Source organism: Lolium perenne, chromosome 7 (genome assembly GCF_019359855.2).
Source record: "Lolium perenne isolate Kyuss_39 chromosome 7, Kyuss_2.0, whole genome shotgun sequence".
Taxonomy (NCBI): domain Eukaryota; kingdom Viridiplantae; phylum Streptophyta; class Magnoliopsida; order Poales; family Poaceae; genus Lolium; species Lolium perenne.
Window position 1 is genome coordinate 34,017,332 of NC_067250.2, and position 25,235 is coordinate 34,042,566.

A 25,235-nucleotide genomic window follows, 5' to 3' on the forward strand; every position below is an offset into this window, starting at 1 on the left:
AACTGTTATAGGGTTCCAGTTTGGGTTTTTGACAAAGATCAACAATCAACGGTCAAATGCAGCTCACATGTTCATCTCATGGGATTGCTGGAGAGTCCATCCATCGGATTTATGTCCTGATGGTATCAACCACTCAGCAACAGAGCATGCTCATGCTCAACATCATACTTGAGCAGCTTGAAACCATAACTAACGAATGATAAGAAGAAAGTGGCAACGCGCAATAGTAGACCACTAATGCAAACGCATTAGCATGCCTTCTGTGATGTGAAGCCTATAGAGTTCCACATTCTTGTATCAACAACCACCAGCCAACATAACTCCCTTCTGGATAAACTAAGATATTAGAAAATACCATCAGCCGAAAATTAACATTAGCATATATTATTTGTCTAAAACCATACATGGGGTTGAAAGAATGCATTGTATAAAAATATCAGTAGCGTTTTTGGATCACAACAAGCTGAAAAGTGTGAGAAAAGAAAACAACAAATGAAAACTGTTATAATTACCCATTTCAGATCGAAGAGGAAGTTTTTTGTCATATATGCCTGGACATCCTAATGGCATGACTTGGTCAGGACATCGGAACTAAATGTAACATTAACCACTCGCATTCATTTGTCATGATCAGACCTACAAGAAGACCTTATAGTTGCACTGCAAAGAAAATTGATGCATTAAACATAAGAAAATCATCGAATAAAGCTGAGCTTAAATTTTTGGGGAGTTGAATATGGAAAGCTAAATCATGTATAGAACATGATTTACAGACATAACTACATGATATACCAAGCTCATCTATTATAGTGCAGTAAAAATAATTTGAGGCCTCCTTGCAATGTGCATCCAGATCATCATCGTTGCTGCAATATGTATATATATCAAACTACCATGTTTTCACGGCGGAAGATATTATATTCAGAATATATCTGAACCAATGAAAAAAAGAGGATACATGTATTTTATAGATTAAAGGTGTTGAAAATCATACATGTGCAAGGGGCAGTGCGGGGCTGGAGGAGGCCAGGTATGGCTGCAGGAAGGGAATTGCTGGTGAGAGAGAGAGAGAGACATTTGATCCTCCGAGAGAGATGAGACCTAGGATCCTCCGTACCCTCTGCCTCTGACGCGATGATGACGATGATGATGAATCCGTCTCGGTGGTTCATGCTCCCCTATGCTGAAGAGTGCGCTACTACTCCCACATACTCGTTGACTCATTTTCAGCAATCACTCAAGCCTGGTCAAAATACAAATATTTAGAGAAACATTTAGCACTGGCATGAAATATTTTTGCTCCTCCTGATTAGATAAATATAAATGGATCACACCAATATAACACAACTAAAACATCAACCATAAAAGAAAATATGCCTGACTTCTGAACCAGGCAAGCATTAAAATAAATGATAAGAATATGTACCTCCTAGAAACAAGGGCATGTTGGAGCATGGTGACATTATCCCTGGTTGTGAAATTGTTGGCTCAGTGCTCCCTTAAATGTTCTACATATCCCACTGGGAAGTCATGCATGCACTGCAATGAAGGAAATTTATACAGATTTCCTAGAATGTTGTGCATTCAAAATGTTGAGCTTGAAATAAATCCAATTCATCCATGCAATGTAATTCAGTTTCCTAGAACTACAGATTTATTTCGTTATCGTGGATCGCAGTTAAAGAGCACTAAATCTAACGCCTATAGTTGAGTTGCATGGGTTAGAACCACCTGTTAATAAACTGCAACATAAGGCATGACTTTCCAATGCATGGAGACTAAGAGTCTAAGAGGCTGCAAACAAACGGTATTGGTTTATATAAATGATTCGTACAAAAAGTGGAGAAATGGGCAACCAAGTTTCTTCAAGTGCATTGGAAAGTGTCCAACTTTCTACATATGTACATTATAGGATGGAACTACCGGTATTAGTTTCTAGTTCTTATTATATATAAAACTCTCTTGTGGGAGGCAACAAACAAAGAGAAGAGTGAAAAGGAAAGTACAAATCTATTCAGAATGGTAGCAGGAGAAATAATCATTTTTTCTTATCTTCATTAAAGATAAACCTAAAAAATGGAATAGGTGCAAGGACAAGAAATAAGATTTGTATTGTCAAAATATGTGTAATGCAAACTGAACATTGAATCATAAAGCATAAGAAGGATAATTCCGGGAGCTTTCTTCACAAAAAGAGATATGCCCGTACATTTGTGAGAGAGAGAACCTGATGGTATTCTTTGAAGAAGAGCCTGTTGTGCCGCTGTCGGGTGTCCTCGGTGACAACAAAGAGGCAGAGCAGGCCACGAAGTCGAAGGGAAGAGCTCCAGACGGGCACCAGAAGCTCCTCTTGGCGACAGTTAGGCCACTCCTCTTGCTCATGCTGGTTGAGGAGGTCGAGGATGACCGTGATGGTCAAGGACAGGTCGGGGACGACGGCCTTGACCCAGTCGCGCCGCCGCCTCCTTCCTCCAGTACACGCACCTGCTCCGCCCCTTCGCGCCCACCTTCTTCCGGACCCCGCTGGAGGCTGGCGGCAGATGCTTAGTTATTTAGTGGTGCGCCTTGGCGCATATGATCCTGTGCAACTCATGTATTGGTGGAAAAATGTCAATATTATTCTTATAGTCCTAATAATAAAAGAAGAGCAGAGCAGTGGTAAACTAGGAATATACAATTTTTTTCCTTAGAAAACACACCACATGACAGAACACACTAAATAACTAAGCAACAGATAGTAGCATTAGCCAAAAGCATTCACATACGAAAGGGTGTAACCACCACCCAGTGGAGATGCAAAGACAACTGTTGCATCATATGTAGATGATCACAGAAAAGGGAGGAACACTATCCTCAGATCCCGGTACGTATATAACAGGAAGCAAACAACTACCAATGGTTTGTGTCGCCTCTCCTCTCAGCAACACTACTAAAAAGCAAACCAAGAAGTAATCAGTGCTAAATCACAACCTATGGAAAGCAGATGATAAGCCATACAGATCTAACAACTTTCTCACGTGAGAAATCCAAACCATCTATAGGCATAAGTATACCGAACAGCACATGCGAAGATATATGCAGATCATTTTAAATATTGTAACCGTTTCTAATTCAAGTCTTCTTCTTTTTGCATTATCCCGTCCGCTAGAGCTTTCAGCTGCTACGCCTATGAATGATTAACACAATATTTGAATCAGCATAGGTCACAAAAGCATATCGCATATACTAAATATATCAAAGTTTTCCTCGCCACAAAGAACAGCGGCAAAATCATAGGCTTGTGAAATCAAAGATCTACAAAATCAGTTAGCCAAAATTCATACAGATTGATTACACACCCAAGAGTGTGCGGATTGCGGAAATGAATTAGCAAGCCTAATTCTGAAAATACAATTGCAACCGGAAATGCTGAATACGTGTACAGCCTAGAAACATGTAAAAAAAAAGTTACAGTTTAGTTAGAAGGCACACACCACGCCATTTTAAGAGTTGGATACAGAACATCAAAAACTGCAGTAAATGGTTCCTTAATCCAAGTACAAAAATGGTAAAGTAGATCTGCCAAAACTTTTATACAGACTATTTTTAACCAGAACGAATGAAATGAGATTCTGTGAAATACATGTACAAACAAGAGGATACTTTTTACCTGAAGGAGAGGATGAATATTTGGTACAGCTGAAAAGATACACATTATCCTGGATTCACCGTAACCTTGAGAACAACGACACCACCATAAAGTTCTGTTAGTCATTCATGTATGTGTTCCTAATCACATTCAGAAGAACTTTGCTCAGTTGCACATCGGATCTGTTAAAATGAAAACTTACAGAGATAAGCGTGTAACCTGCTTACTCTCTCCAAATGCTTTATTATCTCTAGCTTCATCAAAGATGTGTCATCATTATATTCCGTAACTGACATGCATTTCCATTCAACCACATAAATATTGATGCAAAGAGAGTGAACACTGAACAACATTAGCAACTTCGTATAACACATATTTGAGCATTTATGAAAGTTAGCCCTACGATGAATTAGCTTATAAGCATCGATTTAGTCGATTTAGACAGTTTCTAAAAGGTCCATGCCAACAATCAAATTAGCAGTGTCACTTTTATGACAAAGAACAACATTACTCACGCAACTTTAACGTCACTGTCCCTACAAGCCTACAAAGAGCCAACACAAACCACCTTTTTAATTAGAAATAGAGATGCAGATTCAAGCTTTCACAATTTATACTTTTTAGGAAGCTGGTATTTGTTGTGCTATTGAGAAGTCTAGTTTCGCAAGGCCTGGAAAAAATGCAATTTAGCACCAACAAAATGCTTTACCTTTCCTCAAAGCACCGAGCATATGATCAGGCTTAAAGTTCAAGATGCATTCCAAGTTCTTTAGTTATGACCAAATCCCAGGAAAGTGTAAAATTTAAAACCAATGTCAATGCAATTATCCTATAAGGATATAGCTAGGGGTAATATCTATTTGGAATTGACTTGCTTAAGGCTGTATAAGGACAACAATATCCTATAAGCTGGAATTCTCTATCCAAAATCAGGAGCTCTCACCTCACTAACCTACTTTCCATCTTGAATAAGCTAAAGAGATTATATCAACTATTAGGCACAAGGAAAAAAAGATATTCAGCACTGACCATAGCCTGCACGAAGCTTGCTAAAATTATGGTGCTTGATGCTTCACTGTCTACGTGTTAAGCAACAATAGGTAGAAGCTTCTGTTTCTATTTAAGAAGAAATATGGGTTGATACTTAGCAATGGATGAGTCCATAACAAACTGGAATCCAATATGAATAACACAAGCAGCTACCTTGTAATCCAATAAGAACCAATGGTCAATCATGTATTAAGAAGAGGTGTAAAGAAGAGAAGCAAGCTTACATGAAATAAACAATGGGGTTTCCTGTAGAACAGAAGGCTCGACATGTAAGACAATATACCATTGGCACCCTTGTCATATGACCTGCAATTTAAAGTATTAAATTTCAGGTATGCGCACTCCCTCTAGGTATAAGATACATATCAGATACATTTTCTTATTGTTGTTTTGCTTCAATGCCTTTCCGGTATGCGCACTCCCTACCTGAATAGAGCTGCAAGGGTCATGTACACCTTCCTAAATAGTTTTGCCACTGTTAGTTGTAAAATAACAGGAACCCTTTATCCACCTTACAAATCAAAATGAGCTTGTTTAAAAAATTTAAAAGCGGTAACAAATTGCCATTGCGTGACAAAATAAATTAAGAAATTTAACTGTAGGTTAGGTAAATGAAAATTTCGCATTTTCGTAGAGCTAATTGAGTGATGTCAAGAAAGAATGACTGCAGATGCAATGGAATTTGTATGGCACCCTGTGACCAATTACAAAATAGTGGAGAAAATGCTTTCACCAAATTTCCAAATATGAAATACTTTAGATAAATATTAGGAGTACATGCATTAATAAATCAGAGCTGCTCCTTCTGCATAATCTTAGTTGGATAATTTTTAAAACAAGATAACTCAAAAGACAGAAGAAAAATGCCAAGAAATCCATACCATGTTGACCAAAACAGGTGCGGATATAGCCACAATGCTGGCACAATATAATGGCCATCACTAAAAATCCCAAGGACCATACAAGCTTGCATCAATTAAATCGAATCCACGATCCATCAAACACTTCAGTATTGTACCATCAAAGCCGAGTTTAAGTTCTGAAGGTATAAGAAATAAATACTTAAACTTGCGTTGCCAATGCTAGCATGTCATCGACCTTGTCGAGAGTGCCATTCCTGGACAAAACAAATAAGGATTTTATTTTATTTTATGAATCATACACCTTATTGAGAAAATAAAACAGTTGGAACCTTTGATAATTCAAAACCAGTCTACTGCCATAGTATTTGGTGATGAAGTATATTTCAATACAAAAATATAACCTGTGAGAACAGAGTGGTATGCTTGGATGCAGAAGGGCACATACTAAATCCATGTTCAGATGAGAAACACCAAACCGTGACCAGAAAAGAAGGAAATATTTATCCCAATCCATGAATACATCGTATATATGGACCAAACAAAGTGGAGTTGGACAAATCTCATGAGGGTGGCATCAATAACAGAATAATAGTAGAAGAAGCTCGTGTGCACCTTGAAACTGCTCGCCACCATCCAGCGTCATGTCAAAACACCAAGGAATAAATAATGCACATATGGACTGAAGTATATATGCTGAAGCAAAAAAAAAAAAAATCCCTAAGGGCATCAATCAGTTCTGTAGAGGAGGAGGATGACCAGGAACTACAATGGAATACCAAGTCTTGGAACGCACTAGAGCTATTTTTTATGCAAAAAATTTATGCAAAATCTTGGAACGCACTAGAGCTATTTTTTACAGAGAAGAACGAAATTATTGAGCAATCAATAGAGTAAAGATATGAAATAGATCAATCTTGCCCTGCATGAATTATGTCAAACACCTTCCGAGCATACATAAAATAAAATCTGAGTAAAAAGAGATGACAAACGAGAGAGGATCCATGGGGCTTCTCATGGAGAGAGATGCCTGAGATGTACGAGCACGATGACTGCACCATGCTCCACCGCCCTGGCGAGCGCTGCTGGTCCTCGCACGGTGGGGCGCAAGCGGCGGCCTGCGGCTCATCCCGGCGGCTCGTGCTCTGCGAGAGCGAGGCGGCGGCGCTGCAGCCAGCTCGGCCGCCGGAGCTCCACCTGCGGCAAGGATGCCTCCTTCCTGCGCGATGACGCGCACATCGAGGACGATGACGCCTGCATCGTGGATGGTTCGGCCTCCTCCTCCGGTGAGCAGGGGAGGCGGTGAGTCGAGGCGGATTGGTCGGGGCCGGAGGCTGTGGCGCGTGGCTCCGCCTCCGCGCCATCGTACACCACCGCGCGGAGTGGCCGACCATCGGCTGAAGCTGAGGCGGCCAGGATGGCGATGGGGAAAAGTAGGACCCCGTGCCAGCGCAGACGCGGAGCAGGAACCGGCCACGCCGTGGGCGAGAAGAGGCGCACGACGCCAGCGGGGATGGGAGGCGCGAGGCGGCGGCGGGGATGGGAGGCGCGAGCGGCGGCTGCGAGGCGCTCGGGGATAGGGTTTGCTGGGTCACGACCGGGAGGAGACCCGCCGCCTTTTCCCCTCCTTCCAGGCCAACCAGATGCTGCCACATGGCCCACTCGGTGGAGTCGCTAGCGAAGCAACTGTCCAGCCCGTGCTCGCCATTTGCCTTGCGTGGATAGCCCCAGAGGGCGCTATGGGGTCGCACCGTTCATACCTTTAGATGGCCAAGAGTACTTGCACTGAATAAGCTAGCGTGTCCTGTCAAGAACACCGAATCTAAGCGGCTAACTGATGCAAATTAGAATTGGCTGATGGACCTCAGCCGTTAATCCCACATTAGACGGCCTCTACCATCCTTCCGCCACCTGAGCATTTATCTACGCGGACATGTCAGTGTAGTCTAGGTTTGGAATTAAAACTCGAAACTCACGAGCTAAATGAGTAACTCACGGTTCGACTCACCTCAATTCGAACTCGATATATAACGAGTCGAGCCAATTTTCAATTTTTTTATCGTTAAACGAGTTTGAGCTAAATGAGTTGAGTTCGCCTAGCTCAGGAGTCTAGCTGATTTACCTTGGTAAAAATCAACACTAGGTTGTACAAGAAGCTAATACAGCCCAAGTGGCGAATCACGGACTAAACCCACTTGTTACAAGAAGCTAATACAGGCCAAGTGTCATGCAATGTTGAGGAAAACGCTTATCGGGGTCAACTCGGTCGGCTGACGATTAGCGATTAATAGGCAAATCGGCCGATTAATCGGGCGATAAATGAGTTTATCGGATAATCGGTGACCACTGAATAGGGATGAATCGGGCGATTAATCGTTGAATTGGACGATTTTTTGAACATTGGTTATATGTGATAACTCATGTATACTTGGATTTGTTAACTTTTTTTTGTGATGTTTCTCGTTGATATGGTTTATACCATGCTAAATGAATTGCCAATATTATTTTTGTGATATAATTATTGATTGGTGCAGTTTATCAGTTGTATTGTTGTGGTACCATATTTATAATAATTGATGTGTACTCAAATAACCAGAAAAAAATCATCATATGTTATACCTGTTCCTTTGACACTTGTTGAGGAGTTACTGGCAAACTTTGCGAGTCGAGCCGAGCCGAGCCGATCTTCAAATCTGAATTAGCGTGGTAAGTCGGCGTTAACCGAGATTTAGCGAGCCGGCTCGAATTCCAGACATAGTGCTGTCACGTCTTGTTCTTTGTTTTTTTTCTTTTTTTGCCTTCGTTTCGGAAGAAAAAAAAGTGGCGTCACCTCGCGGAGTTTCCTAACAAGTACGTATTTATGCGCTCTCCGCCCAAGTGCGCAACAACGCATCCCACACCACACCAACCGAGCCTGCCGTCTCTCGTTTCTTTCGCTTTTGCTCTGTCGCTCTTCCCCTTGTCCCACCTGCTCCCGCCGCATCTCACCAGACACCAGCCATGTGCGGCGGCGCGATCCTCTCCGACATCATCCCGCCGCCGCGCCGGGTCACGGACGGCCCCCTCTGGCGGAACCAGAAGAAGAAGGGGCCGACGGGAGATGCTCCGGTGGCGAGGCGCCGCCGCGTGCCCGAGGAGGAGGAGAGCTACGAGGACTTCGAGGCCGACTTCGAGGGCTTCGAGGAGGGGCTCGGGGAGGCCGAGATCTGGTCCGAGGACGAGGTCAAGCCCTTCTCCGCCGGCAGGAAACGCGTCGCCTCAGGTATAGCCGCCCTTTTTGGGTCACCGGCTTTGGATCTGTGGAACCTAATTCTGTTTAGGATTTGGGAGATCGATTTGAGTTTCTTAGATGATCTGCTGCTCGGATTAGCTAGTTGCACCTTCGATTTGTTTGCTATCAAGTTAAATCTGTGCAAATGTTCATCTTAAGTCCGTTAATTCAGCGAGTCCATGTTGTCTATTTGTCTAGTCTCTGGTGCCGTGTCTTTTTTTTTATAACACAATCTCTGGTGCTGTGTCCATCCTTAGTTTTTAGGATAACTCTCCTAAATCATGAATATGATATCATGTGGGTACTCCTACTGGTCCATAGATCGAGCTTCCTCACAAGCATATGAGTTGGGCTGTTCCTGAGAATTAGACTTTTCGTTAATGTTAAGTTTTGACTTACCCTGACTTTATTATGTGTAAACTTAAATCTTTATCTCTGTGCTTCATCCTGATTGAATAAATGCATGTACAGCTGCTGCTGTTGATGGCTGTGCATCAGGGTCCGCCAAAAGGAAGAGAAAGACCCAGTTCAGGGGCATCCGCCGCCGCCCTTGGGGTAAATGGGCTGCTGAAATCAGAGACCCTCGCAAGGGTGTCCGTGTCTGGCTTGGCACTTACAACTCTGCCGAGGAAGCTGCCAGAGCCTATGATGCTGAAGCAAGAAGGATCCGTGGCAAGAAGGCAAAGGTCAATTTCCCAGATGAGGCTCCTGTGGCTTCTCAAAAGCACTGCGCTAAGCCTACCTTTGTGACGTTGCCTGAGTTCAACACCGAAGAGAAGCCTATAGTCAACGCCGTGGCCAACACAAACGTGTATTCCTATCCTCTTGTTGACTACACCGTCTGTGAGCCATTTGTGCAGCCTCAGAACATGTCATTTGTGCCTGCAGTTAATGCAGCTGAGGTTCCTTTCATGAATCTTTCCTCTGACCAGGGGAGCAACTCCTTTGGTTGCTCAGACTTTAGCTGGGAGAATGGTACCAAGACCCCTGATATCACATCTGTGCTTGCATCCATTCCCACCTCCACCGAGGTTGATGAATCTGCATTCCTTCAGAACAATGCCAGTGATGTATCACTACCTCCTGTGATGGGTACTGCTAATGTTGATCTCGCCGACTTGGAACCATACATGAAGTTCCTCATGGATGGTGCTTCAGATGAGTCACTTGACAACATTCTAAGCTGTGACGGGTCTGAGGACATGGTCAGCAACATGGACCTTTGGACTTTCGATGACATGCCCATTTCTGCCGATTTCTACTGAGGCTCTGAGGTCAATTGGTGCCTGTACATATAGGCAAAGGGTAAGCATCCGCAACTGTTGAAATAACTCACTGTTATACTTGAGTTTCCATTTCCATAACTACCCCACTTCATTTTTCAGGAATAAGTATTCTGGACATCAAGAAGTGCTTGTGTCAGGCGCCTCTGTTGAGCAGTAGTTATGTTTGTATACGTTTATATCTAGCTTAAATGTCAGTTTGATCGCAAAAGTCTGAAGTGATATGTTGCAATGGATCTATGTTCTGTACCCTACTTGAGTATCTATCTGTGGAACTAGTATGCGACTGGAGCACTCTATGTTGTATTTTTGTTCTACCTTATTGTAATTGGCACAAAAGACTGTAAAACTTTGAATTTGTAGCCAATTGTGTCTATCTGATGCTTTGTTTTGCTAATACGCTAGTTCATCATTTGCTGCAATGCTGGGAGTCTGCTTGAGTACCTTGTCATGGTTATTGCGGATTTTGGGGTAATTAGCATCTAGTATATTGACATGGCATAAACATATTACCATATTGGCCAGCATTCTTCTATACTAAATTTCTTGAACTACAGCTGTATTTGTATTATACTGGATTGACAGCTTCCAAGTCTAAGATATATTGGACTAGTTTGCTGCTTACCGAAGATGTGGTAAACTAGTCATCGTTCCTGCAATTGTACTTTCAACTAGGTTTCTCAGGAGTGGAATTACCGGGAATGACCGGAGTGATAAAGATTGTGGCTTTGAGACCAGAATGATAAAGAACGTGAGACTGAGTTCGCATGTCTCCATTCTCTGATGCCTTCCATGTCTAGCCCCACTACCGGCACTGAGGGACAATGACAGTGGAACGAACTTCATGTCAGCCAATTTCTCTGAAATATCGTGGCGGTTGGCAATACTCTCCCAATTTATAGTAAAGTAGTGGAGTTGTTCTTGACTTGATCATGTACGATGACCATACCGAGCTTACCATGTTGTACTCGCCATATGAAGACCACGTGTTGATAGATTTTTGAATTGTAGTGAGCTGAACAACCACTACATTTGTTTGGTGAGCTAGCTGACATGTTTGATAGATACCAGTAGGATGCAGATTTCTTTATATGACTGGAGCTCATTTGTCGACCTGAAATTCATGCTGAAAATCTTTGGAACAAAATGGTATTGTGTACCATTGTTACTCGGTTAAATGCCTGTCTTCGCTAAGCATTTCCGTACTTATTTATTGAAGGGGTTGATATATGTTTTTCCAGCTCAATCAGTGAAGATGAGCCATATTGTTTGAGCTGAGGAAATTTATGTCTTGCAGTTGGTGCTTGTGATCAAGGACAATGAGCATCAACACTTGTTAAGATCAACTCTTTGTATGCGATACGGCGATAGGGAAAGAGGTTGTGCCGGCTAACATTGAAGCGTTGACATCTCTAGCTGAGCACAGTAGCTCTGCTAATCAGTACGTTATGGAACCAACATGCTCCTTTCTAATACTTGCAACAATGCACACCACAAGTTACAAATATTTGCTTGACATGATTTTCTGGTCAAGTTGTTCTGGACTAGGTCGCTGTTGAGTGCAACAATCGCACATGATTTTCTCAGTTTGTAGTTTCTCAATTGCATACGCTTATAGTCAACTCAATTTTAAACCAGAGACACGATGCTTATATGTATAAAAAAGAATATCAGAAGATGATATGTTTCACTAAGCTCAAATAGTTCAGCTTATCAGTTAAACATCATAAGTTCGTGCTCTGATTCTGTGTCATATAGTCATTTGATTAATTGAATAAACAAGAAGGGCGTGAAGTTAGATGACTTCATTTCTATGTTCTTTGATATGGAATTAATAGATACTAGCTCGTAATACATCAACCAACATCTTGCCACAACTTCATTGGAAATAAACAATGGAGGTATATTGAGTTAAAACACATGATTTTTTTTGTCTGTACCTATTGCAAGATGATATATTAGCTGCTGCAAAATGATTCTTTTTTTAGTAGCACTAAAAAAGAAAGCTGAAAATCATGACATGGGTTGATTTTTATACGCCTCTTCGAGCTTGACAAACAGAAGCTTCCAGGAGAAAGAATAAGTTCTAACATGTGCTGAATTCAGATCACATGATTGCTTCAAATGAGTTATGTACCGATGCCTCACAGTCCTAGTACTCAATTTAGAAGTAGTGGCTGCAAGATTTCCGTGACACTATTACTCAAAGTCCGGCAGATGCATCTCAGATCTAATTACGAGGATGTTAGATGGCGTGGCGTAGCATTAGTAACTATGCCCTATCTGTGCTCCCCTCAAAGTCTCTAGGCTTTCTCAGAAACAATGTTGAAGGTCACCCAAAGAGAAAGCAGATTTGAGTCTAACATATAGAGTCTCAAGGTCCGGTAGGAAGGACACAATTGCATCGACTTATCTCACTTAGAAAGAACAAAATTCCGGCTGCAACGGAAACAAACCTGTGGAAATATTTTTGTAGTTCAGAACTCAGAAGGAACTCTTCTGATGTTTATTGCATCTGTGTGTGTGGAACTTGTTGGTAAAACTATAGGACAGTTTTCAGCTTACAAAGCCTTGAAAAGGCACCTTTTGTTAGTCAATCGTTTCTCAGTTGGTATTCTTTACCCTTGCTAGTAGCAAATAACGTGTGTACTTGACTATCCCGTGCCGAGGTAGGCCATGAAAATAGTGTAGCTATTCAACAACTAGTCACAAATCAGGCAACCTACAGTACTCAAATATGTATTTATTGGGATTTTTGGGATCAAGGTCCCAATTTCAGGGACTCAGGGGTTGTGGTTCAATACAGTTTACCAATAATGATATGCTTTGGAACAAGTTTAGAATCCAAATAGTCTTTATCGAAAAACTAAATAGAGTACGATCTGCCTTTTGCTGTGATCTGTATGTAGTTGATCATCACAAAACGCCCATTGAGGCTCTTAGGGATAAACATGCTTTTCTCGAATTACCATTTACGTGAACAGGCATATATATATAATAGTTCTAACTTAAATGGGGAGAAGGGAAGGACACTACTTTCAGTAACTAAAACTTTGGATGGAGGCTCTCGGAAGTTTCAGCTAAAATGGCATAGAAATTCTATATGCTTGAAGACGTTTTCATATGGTAGAGAACCAAACATTAAAAATATATATCAATTAAATCAGATATTAAATTGTACGAAGGAAAGAATTTCGATGCAGTGAGCTAAATTAAGTTACAGCAAAGGGAATTCTACAGTACTATATTTGGCGGGGTTGATCGCTGGTTTTGCCAAATGTGATCGTGTTCCATGACGATATTTTTTTGATTGTTTGTTTGGGTAGCTTATCAAGCATGCCGCTCGATCCATTCCATGACGATATTGGTGCACTTGTATCGTTTTTTCGCTAGTTTAACGCTGATAAACCGGTCATCTTTTTCTTTATCAATGCAAATGGCAAGTCTTGCCTCGTTTATAAAAACAAAGGGAATCATAGTTCTACCAAAGGTTAAAAACCTGGAAGCTTGCCTCCGACTGCCTTGAGGTTCAAACAAACGCAGGGTTCTGAATTTCCTACCTACCTGTTCCATTTCGGCCTAGAAGATGAACTTGAGTACCATGCTACTATGACCTGCACGAAAGCGAAGTTCCTACGACAAGGCTTGAGAGATATCTGGTCCTTGCATGGGGAGACCGAGCTGGGCTAGCTACGCAGGAACTCAATGGGTGCTTGTCTTATTATATAAAAAGTCACCTGATACCAAGAAACAAAATGATTTTATCTGGTGGAGATCCTGGCACCATAGAAATGATATCATCTTCAGCAAAGTAGATGCATAAGTTGGAAACTGTGTTAGTTTTTCTACAGAATTACCTTGTCTCTTTGCAGGGCTCATCAAAGGTATCTATTTTTGTTGACAGGAAAGGGAAAAAGAATGTTGACGAAATAACTGAAGATGAAAGAGCCACACATGAAATGAAAGTACTTCTATTTCTATTTGGAAGAAGCCAAACATGGGATGGGATAAAATTAACGTCGATGCTGTGAATTTGGTAGATTGATTAGGAAGCGTTGCCCTTTGTCTCGGGCACGTGTACGTGTTTATATAAGCCAGGAATCGCCCCTGGCGTGGCGTACAAGAAGAGGGATCGTAACAGATCCGTATACAGAAAGAACTCTGCCAAACCCTTATAGATCGGGTTGGTTACATATGATAACACGTACACAACACATATTCTAACAGCCCCCCTTAATCACAACTTTGCTAAGTTGAGATTACGTTTAAACTCTTCTAAGCTTCTTGTTGGCAATGCTTTTGTGAATTCATCTGCAACTTGATCTCCAGAATGAATAAATCTGATCTGCAACTGTTTGTTGGCAACTCTTTCTCTGACAAAATGATAGTCTATTTCTATATGTTTTGTTCTAGCATGAAACACTGGATTAGCAGACAAATAAGTTGCTCCAAGATTATCACACCATAAACAAGGTACCTTTCTTTGTTTAATACCCAACTCACCAAGCAATGACTGAACCCAGATAACCTCTGCAGTTGCATTTGCTAGTGCCTTATATTCAGCTTCTGTACTCGATCTGGACACTGTTGGTTGCTTCTTTGCACACCATGAGATCAGATTAGACCCCAAAAATATTGCAAATCCTCCTGTTGATCGTCTGTCATCTAAACATCCAGCCCAGTCTGCATCAGAAAAGGCACTCACCATCATAGATGATGTTTTATTAAAGACTAAACCAACACTAGAGGTATGCTGAATATATCTCAGAATTCTTTTAGCAGCTGTCCAATGTACAGTAGTAGGTGCATGCAGATACTGACAAATCTTATTCACAGAGAAAGCAATATCTGGCCTGGTAAGTGTTAAATATTGGAGTCCTCCAACAATACTTCTATACCTTGTACTATCCTCATAACCAAGAGGTTCTCCTTCATAAGCAGATAATTTTTCTGTAGTTGAAAGAGGAGTCGGTGAAGGCTTGCATCCTTTCATCCCAACCCGAGCCAACAAATCAGTTGCATATTTCTGTTGTGTCAAAACTATTCCTTCATTAGTTTTCTTCACTTCTATGCCTAGAAAGAAGCTTAAATCTCCAAGATCCTTAAGAGCAAAATGTGAGCTCAAATCCTTCAATAATGCTGTAATCGCATGTTGTGAGGAACTAGTGACAATTATGTCATCAACATAGACTAGCATATAGATGATTATACCAGACTTGTTGTAAATAAACAGTGATGTATCAGACTTGGATGACACAAAACCAAGATCAAGAAGTTTAGAGCTCAAACGTGAATACCATGCTCAAGCTTGCACACATATGAAGGTACACTCTTGTCCTCAAATCCTGGTGGTTGCCTCATATATACCTCTTCTTCCAGAACACCATGTAAAAACGCATTCTGAACATCCAGCTGTCTTAAGCTCCATCCCCTGGTAACAGCAATAGATAAAACCAAACAGATAGTAGCAGCTTTAACTACAGGACTGAAAGTATCCTCATAGTCAATACCATATCGTTGCTTAAAACCTTTGGCAACTAGACGGGCTTTGTATCTATCAATAGTACCATCTGCTTTCTTCTTGATTCTATAGACCCATTTACAATCTATTAAATTTTTACCTTTACTTGGTGGTACCAAATGCCAGGTTTTGTTTTTCATCAAGGCTTCGTATTCTTCTCCCATTGCCTTCTTCCATTTGTCACTTTTGAGTGCATCATCTAAGCTTTCAGGTTCACCTGTAGATGTTAACATAGCATACCTAATCATACCAGGAAATAATTTTTTCGGATTTTTTTATCCCTTTTTGTAACCTGGTAGTCATACGCATAGGCGCAGCATTTTGATTCGCAGAAGATCCTGTGTCTGCTGAAGACTGCGCAGAAGATCCAGCACTGCCAGGATCTGTCGTTGCTGCACTGTCCCCCTGGCCCGCAGATCCCTAATCGGCAGCTGAGCTTGTCGGCGACGTGTCGCGCTCCTGCTGGTTGATCGTGCGGGCAGCTGAGCTTGACTGCGACGTGTCGCGCTCCTGCTGGTTGAACGTGCGAAGGATTCCTCCACTGGCGCTGCGCCCGGACCCGCCTGACTGCATCAATCCCGGAGCAGATCTGCATGGGGATCCGTCAGACTGGCGCCCAGGTGTGACAGGTGGATCTACCTCGGATCCAGCGCCTGCTTCACCATTGTTTTGGCCCAGTTTTTCACCGTTTTGCACCAGATTTTCACCATTTTCTTCTTCTGCAAAATTCTGCACACCAGCACTAACAATAGTATTAGCAGGATTAGTCCTTTGATCAACATTATTCACACCCCCATGATCAAAGACAGAGGTAGGTTGAAGCGATTCAGGAAGAAGCAGAATTTCTTTACGAAGAAGTGCACCGGCGTTGGGATGAAGAGATTGAAACGGAAATACTGTTTCATCAAATACTACATCCCTGGAGATATAGACTCGGCCTGTTTTGACTTCTAGACATTTGACACCCTTATGACGAGAACTGTAGCCTAAGAACACACATTGTGTGGAGCGAAAAGCAAGCTTGTGAGAATTATAAGGTCGAAGATTAGGCCAACATGCACATGCAAACACACGAAGGGAGGAATAGGTAGGTTTGGTATGAAAGAGACGCTCATAGGGTGTGTCAAAATTGATAGTTTTACTTGGGAGTCTATTGATCAAATAAGTTGCTGTAAGAAAAGCTTCATCCCAGAATTTTAGAGGCATTCCTGAATTTGCTAGAAGAGCTATACCCATCTCTACTATGTGACGATGTTTGCGTTCTGCTGAGTCATTCTGTTGATGAGCATGAGGACAAGACATATGATGAGATATTCCAATAGTGTGGAAGAAAGAATTTAGTTTTTCATACTCGCCACCCCAATCAGATTGAAGGGAGAGAATTTTCCTCCCAAACTGGCGTTCAACTAGTGCTTGGAAATCTTTGAAGACATGTAAAACATCAGACTTCTTTTTGATAAGATAGATCCATGTGTATTTGCTAAAATCATCAATAAAACTTACATAGTAGCTAAACTTGCCAACAGAAGTGGCAGCTGGTCCCCATACATCAGAGAAAATTAACTCAAGGGAAAATTTGAAACACTACTAGAAGTGGGATATGGTAATTGATGACTTTTGGCTCTTTGACATGAATCACATACTGAATCTATACTAGAATCATCTAAGGATGAAATCTTATTACTCCTAAGCACACGTTGAACAATGGAAAAAGAAGGATGCCCTAGACGACTATGCCATCTTGACGAGGAAATTTTGGTGACATTGAAGGCTTGTTTAATTGATCTCCAATCTTGAGGAACTAGAGGATAAAGTCCACGCCTACATCTGCCTCTGAACAGAACTCTCTTCGTGACCTGATCCTTAATCAAAAAGAACCATGGATGAAACTCAATGAAAATGTTATTGTCAAGAGTGAGGCGATGAACAAAAAGGAGATTCTTTGATGTACTAGGGACATGCAAGATATTCTTAACTTCCAGATTTTTATGGGGAGTGCGAATAAGAGATTGACCAATATGACTAATTTTCATACCTGCTCCATTGGCATTGTGCACTTGTTCTTGTCCTCTGTATTTTCCCCGAATGGCCATCTTCTCAAGCTCTCCGGTGATATGGTCCGTGGCTCCACTATCTGTGTACCAATTCGTATCTATTCCATATGAGGATGTGCTAGTAGAGCCAACCACCCTCTCTTCAGGTTCATAATCTTCTTCATACCGATGCCAACAGTCAGTAGCACCATGGCCAGTTTTTCCACAGATCTGGCATGTGGGTCGATCACCACGCCCACCATTGCGACCACCACGGTTATTGTTGTTGAAGTGGCGGCCTCCTCGATTGTTGTAGCCGCCATTGCGACCACCACGGCCTCCACGCTGTGCTCCGCGTCCACCACGGTAGCTGTAGTTGCCGCGTCCTCGTGCTGCAGCATTTGCCGAAGACTTGAAACCTTCTGTAATCCCTGCTTCTCCGAGCAGAGCATTGCGCGCGTCATAGTTAGACAGTCGCGCATACAGATCATCCAGAGTGATCTGCTCCTTCTGTGCATCAATGGCGGCGACCAGCGAATTGTAGTCGCCTTCTAGTCCTGCCAGAATATATGACACCACTTCATCCTCAGCAAGCGGCTTTCCAGCCGCAGCGAGCTCATCGGCAAACCCTGTCATCTTGGCAAAGTATGCGGCGACAGTCAGATTTCCCTTGGAGCCTTTGGCGAGCTGAATCCGCAGGTTATTAATCCGCGATCTAGACTGGGACGAGAACATGTTCTCCAGCGCGCTCCAGGCTTCATGCGCCGTGGTTTTGGAGATGACCTGTGTCAGGACCTCCTTGGAGAGGGTGTTGATTAGGTATGACAGGATATGTTGGTCCATCGCAATCCAGTCGATATACGCTGGATTTTCAGCTGATGAAGACGAGTCCTTCTCCTTCCCTGGGAGCTTTTCCTCAGGTGCAGCGATCGATCCATCTAGGTACCCGATGAGTCAAGCCCCGCGGATTGCTGGAAGCACTTGGGCTTTCCAGAGGAGATAGTTCTCCCTTGTCAACTTCTCGGTGACTTGCGACGTAGATAGATTCGGCAGAGGTGCCGGCGTCGTCATGATCGCTAGATCTCGTCGAAGAAGAGGAGCTCTGATACCATGTGAATTTGGTAGATTGATTTGGAAGCGTTGCCCTTTGTCTCGGACACGTGTACGTGTTTATATAAGCCAGGAATCGCCCCTGGCGTGGCGTACAAGAAGAGGGATCGTAACAGATCCGTATACAGAAAGAACTCTGCCAAACCCTTATAGATCGGGTTGGTTACATATGATAACACGTACACAACACATATTCTAACAGATGCCTGTTTCATTGAGGGGAGCCAGGGTGCTGTCCAAGGAAACCATGAAGGTAGAGTAATTTATTCTGCCTAGGGAAAATTCCAAATTGCAAGTCTGCGGCTATGGGGAAGCATTGGCTTGCCTTGGCCTCAAGATGTCGTGTGCAAATCCAGCAAACAACCTTGTATTTGAATCTGATTGCTCCTCTGTTTTTCAAGCATTCAGTCAACCAATTCGAGATAGATCTGAAGTGGGTCAGAAGAAAAACCATGTGAGATTGAACTACTGTGGTAGAAAGTGCAACAAGGTTGCTCATAAAATGTGTCAATTTAATCGTAGCTAGGGAGCTGTGTTCGGGTATGTTACAAGGTGTTGTTCTGGCCTGGTGCTGGGATCAACCCTGGATGATTGTAACCACAAACTAGTTAATATACACAGCACCCTTTTACAAAAAGAGTACAACTTAGACCCACTCATCTTCTACGATACTGGCTGACGGAGCACGGATTCTGTTTTTGAACACGTATAATGAAGAGCCACTCATCAATCCGGATCCATGAGTGGACGGTTGGCCTCTTTCTCAAAGCTTGGTGGACAAGCATGTCACGTGAGGGCAGCCCCAACGATAAAGCTATGACCTCTCTCACCTGGTGCACGGAAAAGAAGGATCTTCCATGTCTTAGCATGTTTGCAAGGTCGTCGTTCGACCGTTAGTGAATGCCAGTTCGGTTCCAACACTCAACACCGAAGAAGGACCCGATGAAAGTGTCGAAACTCGTTGAAGTGGAGAGGTTGTGTATTGTACACATGACAATTCCTTTGACACCCAAAAGCGATCTCGGTTATACTACCGAACTAGCATCATCCAGAATATTCGTGACGTTGCACTTCCTGATGCATCACAGTCCTATATTGCCCACTTGAATTGGCGATTGGGTGGCTATAGTTGCATGGCTATAGTTGCATTACCAAAGAAACTCTCCTACACACATAATAACTGCATAAATATACATGAGGAGTGCCTTGTGATATATATATATATATATATATATCCTAACATTTTATCGTTCTGGCTTTGTAGGAGGGGTTTCTCACATATACCCACGATCTCCTCTCTCGATCTGAAATTAAATAAGGCCACCTCTAACAATGGATCGGATTTTGGACACCTAAGAGCGGTCTAATGTTTGTTTGCTATTGACAACGGTCCCAACAACAGGCCGTATTTTGTGGGACCATTTGTCCCCGCTGCAGTCTAAGTAGAAGTTAATGGTGTCCGCTGCTGCTAACCGGCGGCTAACGGTGGGGCTATCATTTCGCACCTGCGTCCGCCCTTTCCCGCCGAGCACCCTGCCCGCGCGGCAGTTTTTCGCGGTGCGCTCCATTTTCACCGCCGTTGTTTCCCGTCCAGCCGCGATGTTTCCCGTGCAGGTCGTTGTGCCTATAACATCGTCCAACACACATAACCCTAGCCATGCCTGACCACACCCACCCACCACTTTGGCCAAGATCAGCGAGACCGAGAGAGGTGTCCTATGAGCCCCACGACGAGCGGCGAGGACTGGGGCAACGACGCCAACAACGAGGATGACCTGCATGTTGTTGTATTGTGATCCAACTTATTTTATAGGGAGGCTAACTTCTGACGAGTGGAGCGAGGCCCATCGCCGGTAGGCTTGGGCCAAAGCGTAGCGGAGTCTGACGTTAGGGTCGATGCCACCGCCTATATATACCTCTTGTAAGCCGTCGGCTAGGGTTTATCAGATTATAAGATAACCCACGGTGTTTGTAAACACCTCTCGATATAGTGAAGTTTTGTTGGCCGGCGCCCGTGGTTTTTTTCCCTCTGTGTTGGAGGGGTTTTCCACGTTCAAATCTTGTGTCTCCGCTGCGTTTTCTTTATCGTTCTTTGTTATTTGCTTGTCGCGTTTATAACACGTGCGCCGACCACCGTGGAGTAAAGAGTCCTCCTTGAGTCCTTCCAGAACACATCGCAGCGAGCCCTAGAAGCCTCAAATGACTCCATCAACCCCAACCTCCTTGAGGTATCTCGCAAGACGCCAACCTTGGAGGAGCGTGGCCGCCAGTTCATGGCAGCAGAGCTCGACTCCCACCGGTTAGCCGAGGAGATCACCGAGCGGGGGCTGCACACCAGAAAGTCGCCCTCCACGCCGTGTTGGAGGCAGATGAGGTGACCACAGGCAGGCCACGTTCGTCGCCGTGTAGGTGGTGTTGGAGGGACTAAGAGAGGACAAAGCGGGGGTGCGACAGGTGGTGTGGGCTGCTGAGGTCGAGGCGTACACGCCGCGAAGCAACGGCGATCACGGTTACTCACCAGGAAGCCGCCGTGGCCACTCACGTGGCGGCGCATCACGAGGCGGAGGAGCGGCATGCCATTTCCTACACCCGGACCATGAAGGGGCGAGCCGCTCGCGAGAGGATGCGTCGTGCCAACGATGGCACACGTCCGTGGCAGCCAAGGGGTGACGAGGGCGAAAGAAGCTTCGGTGGCCCGGCGGCCCGCGAGGTCCAAGCCAACTACATAGCGCTGGATATGGCGCAATGTAGCTTAGTTTAGTCTAATTTATGCTTTATTATGGATGCAAACAGTATAGACACCCAAAAAGCTCAAAAAATGGTTTTTCTTCCACTGACTTGCGGGCCACGAGATGACGCACGGCCAGTCTACCACACCACCGCAAACCTACCCAATTTTAGGCTAGGTTCAATGGCGGAGGACGAGAAAAAATTGAGGTCGGGCGAACTTTTAAACATAAAAAATGACGTAATTTTTTTTTATCTCTACACATTAATAGTTTATACGATGATAAGCATAGTCATGGTAATAGCAACATATTCAATTAAAAGTAGAACTTACAAAGTACCGATAGTGAAGCTTTAATGATGTCTAGATGTTCTAGGCAATGGCAAATCTCTATCTTCATTCTGAAAATCTTTTTTAATTTCACCAAGATCAAGACGTTAGAATATACCTCGCTCGATGTAGCACATCATCAAATCATTAAGCCAATCATTGGATATTTTGTTGCGTAACTCTGTCTTAATAACTTTTATAGCTGAGAATGCCCATTCAACGGTTGTCGTCTTCACCGTTAAAAGCATTGCCAACTCAATATGGCGCTAAACTGTAGAAAACATGAGGTGCTTTTCAAGTTCAATCATCTTTTTAGCTAGGCTTGCAATGTTAGTACAAACTCTGAAATCTTCAACTCTACCGAGCTCACAAATCACAATTGACAAACTTCTACAATTATACCTCCTCCTTTAGTTGCAGTGTTCTTCCCCTTTCAGTCCATCTTAATTCTTCTCAAATCTAGTACAAATTCAGAAATAGCTCCACAGTCACAAAACCTAATGACTAGACCACTAGATCAGTAGCGCCGCGTGAATTGCACGACTAGGGGCGCCCAGCCGGGTGGCCTGGACGGGGGCGAGGCAGTTGGAGATATCTCGTCGGGACTCGGGAGGAAGCAGCCAGGGCGTCGGGCTGCCGGCGAAGCAATGGAAATACGATCGCCTCGCGTCTTGCGTGACTCACGTCTCGACGAACAGGAGAAACTGGACTCACGATCAGAGCGGACGACTCGCACTCACGATCCCTGCATTTATGGCAAACCCTATTCTCCGCTCATTGCGGAGGATACGAGTGTCACCGCTTAGGGTCAGCAGTTCTGGGCCAGGCCCATCTAACGAAGGACTACTTTTTGTCCCCTTCACGTTCAGGTTCAAGTTTTGGTTTTTTGTTTTTTTTTCATTTCTTCTGATTTTCATGTTTTTCAAGGTTTTCTGTTCAGTTTATTTCGGACCTTTTCAATTATGAACTTTTTTCAATTTCGATTTTTTTCGAAATTTGTTCAGATTTAAAATGTGTTCCAATTTTCAAATTTGTTCAGATTTTGAAATTTGTTTAGATTTGAAATTTGTTCACATTCCGAAATTTGTTTGGGTTTTGAATTTTTTGATTTTTTTTCAGATTTAAATTTTAAAACTTTTCTCAATTTCTCAATTTGTTTATGTTTGAAATTTGTTCAAAATTGAAATTTTATCAAAATTGAAATTTGTTTAGATTATGAAAAAGTTCAGTTTTAATAAATCTTAATTTTGAAATTTGTTTAATTCCAAAAAAATGTTCAGTTTTAAAAAATTTAAGTTTTAACGAATAATTTTAAAATGTTCAGTTTTCTCAAACTTCATATTTAAAAGGCCTTACAGAAAATAGAAAAAAACAAAAAGAAAATGAAAAAAGAGGGACTACCTTTTGTTGGGCCGTGGCAGGGAGGCCCATGAGCAAGCTGGTTCAGGCGGGAGGGTGGCTCGCTTCCGCTTAAAGCGGGCAATAGGACCTGGCAAATCGTATACACTGACCAGGTCGGTGCCTACCAGGCATCGCACACCCCTGGTTGGGTATTGGGCCTGGCCCATTTTCACCTTTTTTCTTTTTCTCGTTTTTGTTTTCTGTTTCCGTTTCTGTTTTGTCTTTTCTGTTTTATTTGTTTTTCTATTTTCTTTTTAGTTTCTTTTTAGTTTATTTTTCTTTTTGTTCAAAATTGAAAAGTTCAAATTCGAAAAACCTTCAAATTTGAAAAGTGTTCTAATTCAAAAAAAATGTTCAAAGCTAAAAATGTTCGTATTCAAAAAATGTTCAAATTTAATATATGTAATTTTTGAAAAATGTTGAATTTTTTTAAAAAACCGAAAATTTTGAAAAAATATTCAATCCAATAAATGTTCAAGTTTTGAAAAATAAATATTCTAAAAAAATTATTGTTGAAAAAAATATTTTGAAAGAAGAGAAAATATTTAAAACTTCTAGATTTAAAAAATGGATTACAAAATTTATTCTTTTAGAAAATGAAAATATGTAAATAGAAAAGAAAGAATAAAAAAATAAAAACGACCTTACCTGATGGGCCGCGGCCCACTACACAACCGTCGGGTCGGGGGGTGTGCGGCACCTGTCCGCACCGACCCGGCCGGTGTATAGGAGGTCCCATAGGAGCTCCCTGTATTTATTCCCTGTTTCCTAGTCCGCCACACGCGGTGCAGCTAACAAAAGCCCAGTTCCGTCCTTGTTCTCTTCCTGCCGGCCCACGTCGTCTTTTTGTTTTGTTTTTCCTTCAAAAACTGTACAATACTAAAGGTATATTCACATATCCATATATATATACTTGATTTTTTAACCAAAAATCAAGGTAGAGCAGGTGCCATACCTTGCCCAAAGGGGCTCCCTAGCTAGGTTTGCTTCAAAACTAACGCGCCTGCTGGACGCTATCTGTTTACGATTGGCCGCTATACCTCATTTTAGGCTGCGCGGAACAACTACGAATATAATCTATCCTTTTACTATCCACCGTTGGAGGTTGGCTAAGAGGAGATCCGGTGAGTTGTGATAGTCGAGTTGTGAGACCACACGACGCCATACTAACGGCTCCGTCTTCAACAATGGTCTCCTATCCCCACTCTCAGCAATATAAAAGAAGGAAAATGCTCCGTTTCCTTCGGAGGCACGGCGCGTCGCGGCCTCCGGATCGTGCGTCGTCCATCGTCTGGAGATGCGCGGTTGTCGTTGTGCCACGTCGCCCTCATTTTCGGACCGGATTACCCCTGCGTTTAATGTTGCAACGCCCCGTGCCCGCACCCACTATGTCCATTTCGCACGAGCCAAAGCAGGCGTCGTTGGAGGAGGCGACGGCGGGGCGATTTCCGCCCGCCGCCGGCGAGCTGCTGCCGCAAAAGGAGGGCGCCGTCGATCCTCGTCGTCGGCGTGAGTATTCGCACCTTCACCCTCTCTACTTTTGCTTCCTTAGTCTCTGGTTTGAGCTCTCCCTGAAGACCTAGCTGTAGCGCCGCCGTCTACTTCGCCGTGATTCTCGCTGTAGCGCCGCCGTCTAATCCGCCGCCAACGCGAAATTTTCCACCGCGATTTGACGGAGATCTAGCTCATCTGGTGCTGCTCGACTCGTGGTGAGTTCCTTTCCAGGTAGTTTTGCTTCTAGCGTGTTCTCGTGTTTGGTCAACCCCTGTTCCTTAATTTTTTAGGTGTATACCCCGTGATTTTTCTCTAGGGTTTGTAGTGGATCCATCTGATGTATCTCGTCTGGTAGGCTAATAATGTCTGTGTTTTTGCTGCAATGTAGCTTCATATTTGGCATGTTTTTATGTATGTTAAGGTCAGCATATTATCCAGTGGTATGTAGCAACCATTTTGCTTTGGTATGATGCATTTATAGGTTTGCCAACAATGTATGTTACAATTAGTAGGTTCCATTTTTTCT

At 43.0% G+C, this 25,235-nt stretch overlaps 1 protein-coding gene across 1 annotated transcript; it reads left to right on the top strand.

Moving 5' to 3' along the window:
• The first annotated feature begins 8,402 nt into the window (after positions 1–8,402).
• Positions 8,403–10,489, top strand: LOC127317863 (ethylene-responsive transcription factor 1). Its single transcript, XM_051348462.2, has 3 exons — positions 8,403–8,800; positions 9,281–10,114; positions 10,195–10,489. Exons 1-2 carry the CDS (start codon positions 8,539–8,541, stop codon positions 10,072–10,074), a joined length of 1,056 nt encoding a protein of 351 aa, XP_051204422.1. The 5' UTR covers positions 8,403–8,538; the 3' UTR covers positions 10,075–10,114; positions 10,195–10,489.
• The last annotated feature ends 14,746 nt before the right edge of the window (positions 10,490–25,235 follow it).

Bases quoted from the DNA above. Each gene is read 5' to 3' on its own strand.
- LOC127317863 (XM_051348462.2), top strand. From the start codon at position 8,539: ATGTGCGGCGGCGCGATCCTCTCCGACATCATCCCGCCGCCGCGCCGG. The intron at 8,801-9,280 runs GTATAGCCGCCC...ATGCATGTACAG, and splicing joins CAGGAAACGCGTCGCCTCAG to CTGCTGCTGTTGATGGCTGT.